Source organism: Ascidiella aspersa, chromosome 4 (genome assembly GCF_963924565.1).
Source record: "Ascidiella aspersa chromosome 4, kaAscAspe10.2, whole genome shotgun sequence".
Lineage (NCBI taxonomy): Eukaryota > Metazoa > Chordata > Ascidiacea > Phlebobranchia > Ascidiidae > Ascidiella > Ascidiella aspersa.
This window is the reverse complement of record NC_139450.1, coordinates 3,548,321-3,562,274: the sequence shown is the minus strand read 5'-3', so window position 1 is coordinate 3,562,274 and position 13,954 is coordinate 3,548,321. Positions and strand designations below refer to the sequence as shown.

The following is a 13,954-nucleotide window of genomic DNA, read 5'->3' as shown; positions in this document are numbered from 1 at the left end:
TTATTTTTATTGCGAACTATATGGGTTGCATTTTTCACACAATATTATCGCAAGCATTTCTTTAACTAAAAATAAATTTTAAGTTGGGTGATTCAATATACGAAATATGTTTAAATGTATAAAATTTGCCCAGGAACTAAAAATGGACACCAATAACTTAACTATAAAACACATTACTGTCCAAGTTTTATTTTACCAAATTGTGAAATCTTTTTCCAGTGTTACACTAAACATAATTATATCTGACTTTTCTTGCATTAACTATTGTAAAAAAAGAATTACCAAACATTTTGGAGTTATGGCTCTGTGTATGGAAATAATAAACGAAAAGTTTAAAATTGATGATCCAAGCATTCATGAGTATCTAGAAAGTGAGTATTATACTTTTGTAAAACACTTAAAGAATTTAATTAAAGGTTTTTGCCGATTTATTTGCCAGCCTTAGTTTTATATACTTATTCTCGGTACTTCTTTTTTTAAATAGCTAATGTTTTATGCTAATTTTTGCCTAAACATGGCCCTGCTTTCTTTTTTTAATAAAATAATATGTGTCTTAAAAATGCTTTAAAACAATATGTTTTTTGGCAGGTGTTCTTGAAAATGGAACCGAAGACTTCCACTGTACAGAAGATGTTTACGATGCAGTCGGAGCGATTCTAGAATCCTCGAGCTCAACACAACCGACCGATGATGAAATTATGGAAGTTTGTAAATCTATATACAAGACATTATCTTTGTGAGTGTATTTTAACTAATTTTGAGAAAAAGTAAAGGGTGCAGTACTGTGAACGTTAACACAGAAAACATTAAAAATCTTCAAGCTAAAGTTATGGAATTCTGAATAGAATTGCTTGTAGAAATTAGCTTTTATCACATTGTGTGCACTTGAGTCACCGTTTTCAATTGGTTAGACTTGACTTATGTCTTTTGGACAAATGACTTAACTTGGAATTTTAAAAATCAGTGTTTTTCTAATTGTATCGAACAAAATTACTTGTATTCTTTAGTTTTCTTATAATTTTTCACTGTAATTGTACAATATTATTTAGTGCATCCGAAAAAGAAACATCTTCTGTGAGAAAACTGGATGCTCCTATTCATTTGGCAAGTAATGAAACTGAAGGTAAATTTTGCAGCACAATGATTGGAGGTTGTAGTAAATTGCAGTGAGAATATTATAGCCCATACAGAAGAAAGTAGCATTTTAAACTTTCTTAAAGTGTCTTTATTCGTTTCTGATGTTGAAAATGAATATAGAGATATTCAAAGCGTTCAAAATGCCACCTACTTCTGTATGGGCTTGGAAGGTAAACGTTTGTGACATTCTGTACAATTAAAATATTTTTCTGCACATTTTTGTGGAATTAAAACAAAAGGAACACATACTATTCAATATCTAAGATTAGTTAAATCCCCATGCTTTGTTTCTATGCAAATGTTTTTCAATGCTCTGGTACTTGTATTTATACTGTTCCTTATACATTTGGTCTATTATTTTATTTTCTGAATTTTTTTTTTCTTTTATGAATTTTTTTTTTCTTAGAAACCTTCACATCGTTAGACACATCAAGCATCTGGATTTCCAGACAGGAAAAGAAATCTGTAAGTGTGGTGCAAGTTTGTGATATTCATCACAAGATAAACATTAAACATAGTGCTTTAATAGCTTTTTAGTTTGTGCTTAGTTCTATTTTTTTCAAAGCAAATCACATGCAAAACATATACAATTTCTTCTTTTATGAAGTTCTTGCCCAAACTTGGGTTGGTTTCCAATCAATAAAACCAAATTTAGTTGCTGTATGTTCAAAATAGTATAGCTTTTATTTGACCCAATTAAAAATGAAAAATTTGATTTTCTTTAGATTTATATTACCCACTCAGGGTTTTTTTAAGGTTTGGTTTGGGTGACCGCTAAGTAGTTACCAAAAAATAGCCATATTAGTTGCAAGTCCAATCGGTCCCCCAAAACACCTCAAAAAAAACACTGTACCCACTTATAGGTGTATGTGCATTGCCACTTTCTGAAGCTGTTTTCTCTGCTAACAAAGTAATTTATATTAATTAGGGAAAAAAATCAGTGTAATTCAAAATTCTGGGACATAAATTTTTTTCTTATTTGCTACTTAGGCTCTACGCGCGAATGTTTTAACTTAACAAGAGGACGGTTTATTTCTTTTATATATATAAAAAAGCAGAAAACACGTAAACTCACTCAACAAAATAACCTTACTATGCCCAACGTAGAACGCAGACAACTTCAATCCTATAGTTACGCTCACTTCACACCAGACAAAACACGTCTATTTTTATGCTTTTCTTTAAAACATTTTGGGTCTACTGATAATGAAGATCAGACTTTATATTAATCGTTAAATCTGCGTGCTGCTTTTTCCCAGACTGTTAACCAAAAAAAGTTAGAGAAGGCGGAAGCAAAAATCAAGCAAAAGCAAGACAAGAAATCAACAGAAAAAATTGTAAAGAATACCTCAACAAATTCCTTGTGAGTTTATTTTTTACTATAATGTATTTTAAGTTAGTTTTAATGATTGATTAGGTTTTACATTTTATCATAGAAAGTGGATCAAGAAAAGTTTTACTGCCTTCTATCAGGCTGTGATTATAGTTACTTTGTGAATACAAAAAACACATGCTATAGTTCCCACACAACAAACAAACCAAATAACAACTTTAAGTTTGTGTTTTTTTTGATAGTCAAGTTATATTTGTTTAACCAGGATTTTGTGTTACAATAATGCATCGAAAAATGTAAAAAGTGAGTTAAAAATCCCCTGCCAACAGCTTAGAGATCAAAGTAAGATACAAAAAATTAATGTAACTTAGAATGCAAATACATTTAGTTTATTTACCTATTTGTCTTGTCAAATCTGTCTGCCATGAAAGTGAAAGCAAACGACAAATTTTGAAATTTGAAATTTAGGAAACCCATTTGTATTTTAAGGAAACACTTTATAATAATTTTATAGTAAAATATGAGAAAAGTATTGGCCAAAATTTACTAATGTATTAGTAGGAGTGAAATATCGATATTATCAGTAATTCGATGTATTGGTCTATCTCTACAACTGTGAACATGTGGTAATAAGTTATTTGTTAAAGCTAAAGACGCGCAGATACTTTTTTCGTAACTTCCACGTTATGGCTTTTTTCTACTTTTTTAATAGGACAAGTATGGAGGCCTCTGCCAGTCAATCGATGAACCGTAAAGATTTGAAAACTGAATCCCAGGGCAGACATAAAGTCACCGACGTTCACATCGAAAACTTTGACATTTCGTTTGGAAGCAAGTAAGGAAAAAACAACAACTACATGTAGACTGTTTAATGCCAATTAATATGGCCATTTTACTACATGTACGATTATATTACAGAACCTACAGGCTCTTTTCATAAGCGATAGTATGAATTTATTTTGATTTAAGAAATGATTAATTCTTTTTATTAAACAATCTGAAAATATACAAAGCAATATCCAACGGATTTGAAGCAAAAAATTTGTTTATGTTAAAAAATATTATATAACCAGAGTAAGAAAGCAGATTTTGTGTTTAATAATGAAATTATGTGTTGTTGATTAAGGATGAAATTATTCTTAAGTAATTTTTTGTTATTTTAGAGTTTTGTTCGAAGGAGCTAACCTTCATTTGGCATGCGGACGTCGTTACGGTTTGGTTGGTAGAAACGGAATGGGAAAAACAACCTTGCTAAAAATGTTATCAACGTAAGTCAAACACCAAATTTATTTTGTTCTCATTCTCAAATCTTATTTAACATTGCGAGTTATGATCAAAATTGGTTGACAATGGCACGCCGATTTTAAGTGTTAACTTTTTAAAAGAAATGTTACGTTTCTTATTGTCACTGAAATGAGTCGGATTAATAACAAGGATTTCTACTTTGACCTGGTGAAGCGCGGTTGTGCAAAAGTTTGTCAAGATTTTAATACGGCTTGCCGTTAAACCGTGCCACCAGATTTTCAATTCGATTTAAACAAATATGGCTAAAGATTGAATTACAAGCATGGCATTTGTGAAGCCTGCGCTGAGCAACGAAGTCGTGACCTCGACTATTACGGGATTGTCGCTCTACCAAATGAACTAAGCAGGCTCGATAAAACATTGGACAATAATCACAGCACCATTTGCCTCTTGTTCCTATTGCTAGTCATTCAATGGCCGCGAGCCGTCCGATACAGATTGACGTCGTTACTAAATAAGAAATATTGATAAAATACGCACAAAGGTCAACTTTTTTAGATTATGCCGAAAATTGCTAAGAAACTTGCTATTCTTTAATTGTTACGTTCGATTTTCTAAAAATACGAAAAAAAAATTTAACCAAGTAATGAAGAGATATACGTCAGCTTATTGACACTTTGTTTTTTACTATTAAGTCGGGAACTTGCCATTCCCAAGCACCTCACCATACTTCACGTGGAACAAGAGGTCGTTGGTGACGACACAATCGCCCTACAAAGCGTGCTCGAAAGCGACACCGTGCGGGAGAACCTACTACAAGAGGAGAAATCCTTACAAGCGGAAATCGACAAAAACAAGTTAGTTTTAAAGCATATTTTTGACATATTTCGACCTATTTAAACTTCAAATTTAATTGGATATTGATAAAAAGTAAATCTTCAAAAAAACACAAAGAATACAATAGTGAACTACAGGCGGAAGCGTTTTAAGTAAAGCAGGTCAAAATTTTTGATTTGTTTTTTTTGATCTGATAAAGCACGGTTGTGCGAAAGCTTGTCAACATTTAATTAGAATATCTAAAAAGCTTCTCTCAAATTTCCCTATTTTTTTTGCTGTCAGGTTAAGTTAATCGTTTTTCAAGTTTGTTTACGATTGTTTTAAAACTTTCGATGCCCATCGTTTTTCTGTTATTGACTCATGTCAGTATAATACAACAAATGTTTTTTTTTAATTTTTGTTGTTGTACATAGAACTGCCGATGCGTCTATATCCGCTCGTTTATCTGAAGTCTACAACGAATTATCTGAAATTGAGGCCGACAAGGCTCCTGCTAAAGCAGCTGTTATTCTAACCGGTCTGGGTTTTACTCCAGAAATGCAGGTTTGTGTATTTGAAATTGTACCTTTTTTGTTTTTTTCTAGTTACCTTAGTGTTTGAGCTATTTGGTTGATAAAGTGTAAAATAACTTTCTAGCTATGCATGATAAAAGTTTTAAGTTGTATGTTTTGCGCTGCGTAACCGTTGGTTTGATTTTAGAGAATGAAAACGAAGGAGTTTTCTGGCGGATGGAGAATGAGACTTGCGTTGGCACGAGCTCTTTTCGGAAGGTAGGTACAAGTTAAAGTAAAAACACATGTTCTTCGGAAAGGCTCACCAAATCAGTTGGCCTTATCAGGATTGCAGTGCAAGCCAACCAGGCTTGAAAACAACTAATCCACACTGAGGTTCGAACTCACAACCTCGACCATACCGCGACCGTCCTTCTACCAATTAAACTATACAAGTTCAGTGGGGAGCGAATCGAGAAACAACCATAGAGCCGCTGCCGCTGCATCCTGTTCTTAAAACTAGCCTCTGGTGAGGTTCGAACTCACTACCTCCGGTCTTACCAGGACCGTCGCTCTACCAACTGAGCTATAGGCTCAGAGAAAGCGAGTCGAGAAACCCACAGGACCGCCGCTTGTCGGTCCCTGTTTGGCCTAAGGTCGTTAGTTCAAACATCACCGCAGGCTAGTTGTTTTTTTCTAGCCTAACCTTGCTTGGATAAAAATCCTGATTAAGCCGACTGATTTGGGTAGGCCTTTCCTAAGGAATCTTGCGTACTATGATATGCGTGTCGTTATTGTTGGTCCAGAAAGCCTTTATTACATAACATGCATTGACAAGGTTTTATTTATATGTGCAATATATTCTGCCCTAAAATATTTTTACTAGTTATCGTTTAGCTAAAATCGTTTTTTTAACATACTTAAATGCCATTAACAAAAACTTTTGTATTTTTCAGGCCGGACATTTTATTGCTTGACGGTAAGCTTCTCATAAACCTATTTTAAAGCGATTTATTGAAACTTTAGCATTCACGCAGTTAAAATTAGGCGTCTAAGTACAGAGTGCCACGTCATTATTTGTAATACCACTAATAAGATTGCTGTATAGTGTTCTATGTCGAGTTGAAGTACAGCTTTTTTTGTATTTTCCAGAACCGACAAACATGTTGGACATCAGGGCGATTATGTGGCTGGAAGACTATTTGCAGGTTGGTTTTATAAGAAAAACCTAAATCTGAACTAATGCGTATATTAGTACTGCACTTCTTAATATTTTATTTTTTACACTTGCACTTAGACAACTTTATAGCCACCGGCAATAACCCATACCATCATCAGTACAAAAAAATCAGGAGATAAAAGCAATATAACACACAAAAACACCCCTTTTTAATCGGTGTAAAAATTTCAAGTGAGTTAAAAGCGATGAAAGACAAAAGAAGAAAACATTCCTTTTTCTATTTCGTGTTTATTCGCTTTTTTCTTCACTTTAAGTTTTTCTGAACCCTTTTCTACTTTGTTTTACCAGGATTGGCACGACCGAAGTTTTAGTAAAAACGTTAAAAAACTAAAGCGTATAGTGGTAATAAATACATAACTAACCCTGCACTTCCACAACTTTATAGCTACCTACAGTGCAAACATTCAAATGAAGATAAAAGCAATATAACGCACATAAAATCCCTTTTTATCTTCCATCATCAGAGTAAAACAATTCAAGTGAAGATGAAAGCGATAAAACACAAACAAATAATGTTTTTTCTTCCATTATCAGTGCAAAAACGAAAAAAAAAATTTAACATAAAAAAGAAATAAATCATTTTTTTTTCATGTTTGAAACCTTGTATATTCACTGAAATTTTTTGCTTGACAATAGCCGTTTTCTACTTTGTTTTCCTAGGATTGGTAGAGCACTGCGTGTCTCACGTGTCTCACGACCGAAGTTTCATTAAAAACGTTTAAAACTAATGTGAACATCCCTTTTTTCGTGTTTGATCGCTTTTATCTTCACTTGAACTTTTTCCGAGTCCTTTAAACACTTTATTTTCCCAGGATTGGCAGAGCACTGCGCTGATCGTGTCTCACGACCGAAGTTTCCTCGAGAGCGTTTGCACCGACATCCTGCATCTGACGTCACGGCAACTGGACTGCTACCGTGGTTCGTATGAGCAGTTCATCCTCACCAAGGACGAGAAGAGAAAGAACAAAATCAAGGAGTACGAGGCACAGAAACAGTACAGAGACCATATACAGGTGAAACATGTAAAACTCATAGTTAAAAACATGAGTAAAAACAGGATCAGACGTTTTGTTTAAAAGGAAAATATATTTAGCCAAGTGGCATCATCAGTTCCTTAATTCGAATTCATTTCACTTGTTAATATACGCGTCAGCAGAGCAGTGATCGACTGGCTAAAACCTGCCGCCGATGGTTTTGGCTTCTATAAAGATTAGAGATACACCCTTATGTTGTTCAGGTGAAATATCGTATATTTAAAGACATAGCAGACTAACTTTACAAGCTCAAAGGAGTCGCCCTACTAAAACTGCTTTTTGACCAACGATTGCGGCTTACATATCATTAGTACACCGAAAGCCATTGCAGACTCACCGAATCTGTCGATCAATGATACAAGCAGAGTAGGCTAGAAAAACAACTAGCCTGCAGTGAGGTTCGAACTCACGACCTTGGCCAAACCGGGAAGGTTGCTCTACCAACTGAGCTCCAGCTCAGAGGGAAGCGAGTCGAGAAACAACCATACGCCACAATGCATGCTACATTTTGTTCGGATGTTAAACATCCCTAGTTTGAACCACCATATACCATTTGGCAAGTCAAGTCCTCTTCAAGTGATTTTACGATTGTTGTTAGGTATTCATCGACCGATTCCGTTATAACGCAAACAGAGCCGCCCAAGTCCAGAGCAAACTGAAACTGCTCGAAAAATTGTGAGTTTGTTTTGCAATATAAATATGTTAGAGGAAATTTGAAATTGTTTTATAATAAAATTTTATTGTGTTAAAGTGGCAAAACGCGGTTATATTATGGCTCCCAGAAGTGGCTGGAATTTCATAGTTTGTTAAACTTTTTTCTTCTTTTTCAAATGTTAATTTAAATAAACATTTACCTTTTGATTTAAAAAACACTACTCATTTTTTAATTAATGTTCCTTGTTTTTTTCCATTAATTTTTAAAACACTATTTTTTATTTTTTTTTATTATTATTACTCTTACATTGAGATCGGTGAAATTAAAACTATTACTCTGCACAGTCTGTTAAATGTTTTATTATTATTATTAAAACGAAATGAGAATAATGTGATCTTGCTTATTTTGCTGAATTATTAGTCTTTTTTAAGTTTCTTTTTCAAATTTGTTTGCCCTAAATTATCGTAATTCAAACTGGTTTGACAAAATCATTTTTCACACAGACCCAAGATTGTCCCGGTTGAAAAAGAAAGCCCAGCAGTCATCCGTTTTCCGTCAAACGGTGTGAAGTTAAACGGCACGGTGTTACGATTGGACGAAGTGACGTTTCACTACATTCCTGGCGAAACCATCTTTAAAAACGTCAACATTTCGGCTGGACTCGATTCGAGAATATGCATCGTAAGTTTTCGATGTTCTAGTTCAGAGACCAACAGCCACATTTCGTACTTGGTGTACTGCAAATAGCCACAGCTTTCACATGGACAGATATGAAAATGAATATCACCCTGTTTCCGACTGGTTTATACAAACAGCTAGGCTAGATTTGTTGTAAATCTTGCACACTAACAATATTGCGTAGACCCCTACTAACTGCTCCCAAACTTACAATATTTGCAAAAATTCTCAAATAAATAAGATCACGCTGTTAAATTTTCTAAAATCTGCTGGATAATAATTATGTATTTTTGCCCAAAAAAACACTTTTCCATATTCTCAGGTCGGCGAGAACGGTTCGGGCAAAACGACACTACTTAAGATCCTGAACGACATGTTAGAGCCGGTGAGCGGGATACGACACACACACCAGAACTTGAAACTGGGCTATTTCACGCAGCACCACGTCGACCAACTCGATATGGGCGTGACGTCAGTCGAACTGCTGGCCGGTAAATTCCCAGGTATGACGTCACTTTTATTGAATGTCCTAAAATTTTCATTTGTGACCCTATAGATCCTCAATCATTTGTAAGTGGTTGTTTGGCGATATAGTGCTTAAATAAAAGGTTGCATTGGTCCTTATGGTGTGACGTCACAATTGCGTCATAATTTGTTTGCCCCACTCAAAATTGCAAATATTTTTTAGGCGGGTTTTAACTCCCTAACTACGCTTACCATAACGAACAAAATGCATTTCAAATTATACAGAAGGGTAGATAATGTTAAGGCAAGGATTTGTTTATCTCATATGACGATCGGCGAAAATTCCATCTTTAAAGTATGTTTTCTATGTTTATAATTTAACTTAATTGTGTTGATAGTTGGTTAATGTGACGATCGTTCGTCACTATTTTAGGATACATAAGTTCCTCCGCTTTACGTTTTATGTTATATAGAAGGTAGCCTGTGAACCGAAATATTTCATTTTCAAGTATATTTTCTATGTTTATAAGTTAGCAGGAGTGTTGGTAGTTTGTTAACATATTTTTAAATAAGGGATTATTTGAAAGGCATCACCTGTCTATTACTCGTTTATTCTAGTCTTCTAGTGTCTTTACGATTTAACCCGTACGCCTTTTTTTGACTATCAATAAGATTTTTTGCAAATCTATGCCCATCTTGCAGCAATACTAGCAGTATTGTAGTAATTTTTACCATTACTACAGCCATCAAGTTAAGCCAACAAGTTTATTACCGAAATTCAACAAGTAAATGCATCAGTAAAAATATTTTTACTCCTCATCACAACTTTTGTCACTCTGAATTTTCTAAATCAGCGTGGTCTAACATCTTTTCAAAAAAACGTGCTGGGAGTTTTAACTGCTGTTTGCTCTTTAAGGGTCGAAATAAGAATGTTGCGAAAAATGCAATCGTTTTCTAATGTCTCTACGAATCAAGCAGTTTATAGTGCATCCACCTCAAATAACAGGCGCCACTCTTTTAAAACTTTGTTTTCCTAAACTGTGTCTCCTTAAAGGTCGAAACGAGGAGGAATATCGTCACCAGCTTGGAAGTTACGGTGTTACTGGAGATCTTGCCCTTAGGTCGGTTGCCAGCCTTTCTGGAGGACAGAAGAGCAGAGTAGCATTTGCACTTATGTCAATGTCAAAGTAAGTATTTCTTTGCTGTGAGTATTCGTATAATGCATTGTAAGCCATAAGGTGTCTCCTTTGCCGAAATGTCAATGTCAAAGTGAGTATTATTATATCTCCACTAGAAGTGTTTGTATAATGTACTATAAAGAGTCGCCTTTGCTAAAATGTCAATGTCAACTAAGTGTTTATAACTGCGCTTTGAATGATATATTTTAACTTCGCACTCAAGCGTATTTTAGTGTGAAAGAAAGCGTTTTTTTATAGTTTAACAAGATAGGGGTTGGTTTTGATGAAGTACATGTTCGTGAAATACAATCGCAGGGTATTTTTTGGGGGACTGCAACCATTTGCTTATCATACAATTAAAATGTCAGACTTTACAATAATTTCCATGCAAACAAATCGCATTTTTTGGGGCAGTTTTGCTGAAAAACGTTTTCACTGCTCATTCGTAAATTATGATGTGAAACAGATGCTTAATCGGTGTTTTTAGGGTGTTTTAAATGGACAAAATGAGAACTTTTCCAGTTCGAAAATGTATTCGTAAAAACTGCAGCGAAAATAGAAATTAGTAGATTTTCAGGTAAACCAGATTTGTTTTTTGTTCAATTTCAAACCAGCAACAAATTAAATTCCCTATAAAAAGCTGTGCTCAAACAGATATAATTTGTATGTTTTAGTCCCAACTTTCTTATTCTTGACGAACCCACGAACCACCTCGATATGGAAACAATCGAAGCCCTTGGAATCGCCATCAACCAATTTGCGGTGAGTAAAACATTGCTAGCAGTTAAGGTTCTTTACGCTGGATAGTTTTAATACTATATATTGAAATTTGACGTTTTGCCTTTGTGTTTATAAATTTTTTATCCCAATTTTTGCACACAAAAAAAACGAACAATTTCCTTGTTATAGGTTGAATTTTTGTTAGTTTCAAGGTTGGGTATTACTCATAATCGGACAAGTTAACAATTTCAATAGTTTGTTTTAATTTTATACAAATAAATTGACTGGGACCCGATTATTTTTTACAAAAGACTTATTATATTTTTGTTATTTTTTAAATCATTTGACATTTTCAAAATGACTTTGTGTTACTGCCAGTAAATAACTCCTTATACTCATGTTTTTTGTGTAAGCCTTTGTTTAGATTGTTCGTGGTTACTAGTGATATTTTAGTTTTTTACAAACACCCATTTTGTTTCCAGGGGGGCGTAATTCTGGTCTCTCACGACGAACGTCTCATCCGACTAGTTTGTCGCGAGCTTTGGCTTTGCGGAAACCACTCGGTACGGTCGCTAGAGGGCGGTATCGAAACCTACAGGAAACTTTTGGAGGAGGAATTCAGGAGAATTGGAATCAAGTGAAATATCGCGGAAGATTTACCAAACTTGGCTGTGTTTACTGATGCTGCATTTTTCTCCTGGGGTGTATAGTTTTAAAGACTGTACAAAGTGTACAGTTCACTTGTGCGCTTGCTTGAGCGCTTTTGTATTTATTAAACGCAACATGTATTTTTTTTAAGTTGCCTAGTTTTCCAAATTAATTTTTCAGAAAATATTATTTTGCCGCATTTCGGCTGCGTATTGCGATATTGTTAGTCGATCTAGCACTGGGGATGTCCGATAATATCGAATCGGAGCCGATACCCGATGCCAGGTAGTATCGGTACTCGTCCGATACTAGGGTTAGATCGGTGCCGATTAAATTTAGTTGTGCATTCAGCGACGACTTTATTTGGTATCTTATAGGACAGCTGTATTTTTTGACCAAAATATCGGTATCGGTTTATCGGACATCCCTATCTAGCTCTCTATGTTTATTTTATTTTAAGTTAAAATCACCTCATATGCTGCAAACACCCATAGGCAATTATTGGTGTGCAATGGAAATAGACAATTTTAAATAAAAAAAATCTCTGTTATTCTGGTGGATTGATATCTTATAAAAAAATAATTAGGGAAAGTTATGAAATAATTAGACACATACGCAACATACAGTTTGTATAAAAGTTGTGTAGGTTTAGGAAGTAAAATGACTTCACTTTAAACTTCCGTTATTTAAGCAAATGTTTACAGTGGAATTTGGTGTTTAATTTAATGCATTTTGAGGGAAAATCCGGTTATTTACTTACTTTTTACACCAAAAATAGTTTGTTTGCTATTTTTAAAGATTGCGACGACTTGAGTCGTTACAAATCACTTTATTTTTTTCAAGTCCAATAAATCTTTCAAGTCCAATAAATGTTTTTTTCAAAACCAAAAAAAAACTAAATAGAGAGACTCTGTTTAGAATTTTCACACAGCAAAACATAACAATTGTACGGATACCGCCAAGCGTGTAACATAGCTGCTTTTGCGCCTTTCCTGAGTGTAATAACCGTAACGTCGCTTTATTCGTAGTTGGCTTAAGTTTGTCTGTCGGCCTACAATGCCCTGGGCCCCAGTCAAAAAAAAAATAATCCCTTCAAGGGTCGAATAAATGGTGTTTTGTCAAATGTTTGGGCTAGGCTTAGTCAATACTGTTCATGCTACTGAGCATTCACAAAGGTTTTACTGCTGATTGTTTTGAGAAATAGTGTTTGGTAAGTTTTACCATATAGGTTTATTTTTTATTAAACAATGATTTATTTGATTTATATTCCTCAACGAGTTTTTTTTTTGGAGGTTTTTATTTGGAATCACAGTAAAATAAACATGTTGCTTGTTTTGTTTGTGGCTTCACAACCGACAACAAAAGCCAATTGTCCAGGCTTTGTTTTGTACGAGTTTTACTTTTTAAACGGGATTTAGGATTTAACAGAGAGAAAACGAAAAAGATAAGGCAGGTTAAACAAGTATTTTGGCAGAAAAATACCAGGTTAACTTTCAAACTTATTACGGTAAGTTCATAAACGTGTTCTGAAAACGTTTCTCCACCTTTGATGAGCGGTTAAACAGGGTTTTAATTGGTACAGGTTGTTAAGAAGTATTATTAGTAGTACTTATAAAAGAACAGTGTTTTATTTGTCTTGTAAACACTCTTACACCTGGAAAATATCGGTGTTTTAAAGTGGATAAGCGGGCTAATATTCTGCCAAATCATTTTTTGCAAAGATTGATAACTTTTTTGAAGTTTTTGCACCTGCAAAAAGTATCACATTGGATCTGAATAAAAACATCACTTAATTACCTTTGCTTTAAGAAACACACAAGCTTGTATCTGTCACGCTGTGACGATTGATTTCATGTGATTTGTGAGTTGTGACTCATTTTTGCCGTCTGGTCATATTTGTAGTTGTCGATAACGCGTAAAGTGCAAGCGGACATAGTCAGTCTATCGCAAAAAATATAGGTTTTGTCAGAAAACAAGTAAAAACAGGCAGTGCTTTGTAATTAACTTGAAAATAACTAAAAATAACTGGTATTCAGGATAGTATAATTAGAATATTTTAACGAAAAACATCGTTTCTATGAAAAACTTGGCGTTATAAAATGATTCAGTATTCAAACAAACCCACGCTTGACTTATCGCGTCACGGATTCTTTGTTTTGAATGACAGGAAAACAACTTTGACAATATTTATCGCGTAAAGTTGCAATCACAACATAATGTGTTTAGAGTTTGGACGGTCTTGTCAACTGCATTTCCGTTTATTTACATTTAGTTTCGAATAGTTTTCTTTAAA

General features: G+C 34.3%; 1 protein-coding gene and 1 non-coding gene across 3 annotated transcripts; one reads left to right on the top strand and one right to left on the bottom strand.

The window, feature by feature from the left end:
- Positions 1 to 215: 215 nt before the first annotated feature.
- On the top strand, positions 216 to 12,137 carry LOC146146714 (ATP-binding cassette sub-family F member 3-like). Of its 2 annotated transcripts, none has more exons than XM_083386437.1 (19): positions 216 to 371; positions 589 to 735; positions 1,040 to 1,123; positions 1,544 to 1,602; positions 2,397 to 2,500; positions 3,183 to 3,305; positions 3,634 to 3,738; positions 4,411 to 4,572; positions 4,966 to 5,095; positions 5,252 to 5,322; positions 6,000 to 6,022; positions 6,196 to 6,251; positions 7,096 to 7,296; positions 7,916 to 7,992; positions 8,476 to 8,653; positions 8,973 to 9,153; positions 10,170 to 10,302; positions 10,968 to 11,055; positions 11,496 to 12,137. In XM_083386437.1, exons 1-19 carry the CDS (start codon positions 299 to 301, stop codon positions 11,652 to 11,654), a joined length of 2,154 nt encoding a protein of 717 aa, XP_083242563.1. In that variant the 5' UTR covers positions 216 to 298; the 3' UTR covers positions 11,655 to 12,137. The 2 variants fall into 2 exon arrangements, with proteins under 2 accessions (XP_083242563.1, XP_083242562.1); XM_083386436.1 differs by having other exon boundaries at positions 589 to 736; positions 1,050 to 1,123.
- On the bottom strand, positions 5,565 to 5,637 carry Trnat-ggu (transfer RNA threonine (anticodon GGU)). Its single transcript has one exon. It is a non-coding gene; the product is annotated as a tRNA-Thr (tRNA).
- Positions 12,138 to 13,954: the final 1,817 nt, after the last annotated feature.

Bases quoted from the DNA above. Each gene is read 5' to 3' on its own strand.
- LOC146146714 (XM_083386437.1), top strand. From the start codon at position 299: ATGGCTCTGTGTATGGAAATAATAAACGAAAAGTTTAAAATTGATGAT. The intron at 6,252-7,095 runs GTTGGTTTTATA...TTATTTTCCCAG, and splicing joins GGCTGGAAGACTATTTGCAG to GATTGGCAGAGCACTGCGCT. The intron at 11,056-11,495 runs GTGAGTAAAACA...TTTTGTTTCCAG, and splicing joins TCGCCATCAACCAATTTGCG to GGGGGCGTAATTCTGGTCTC.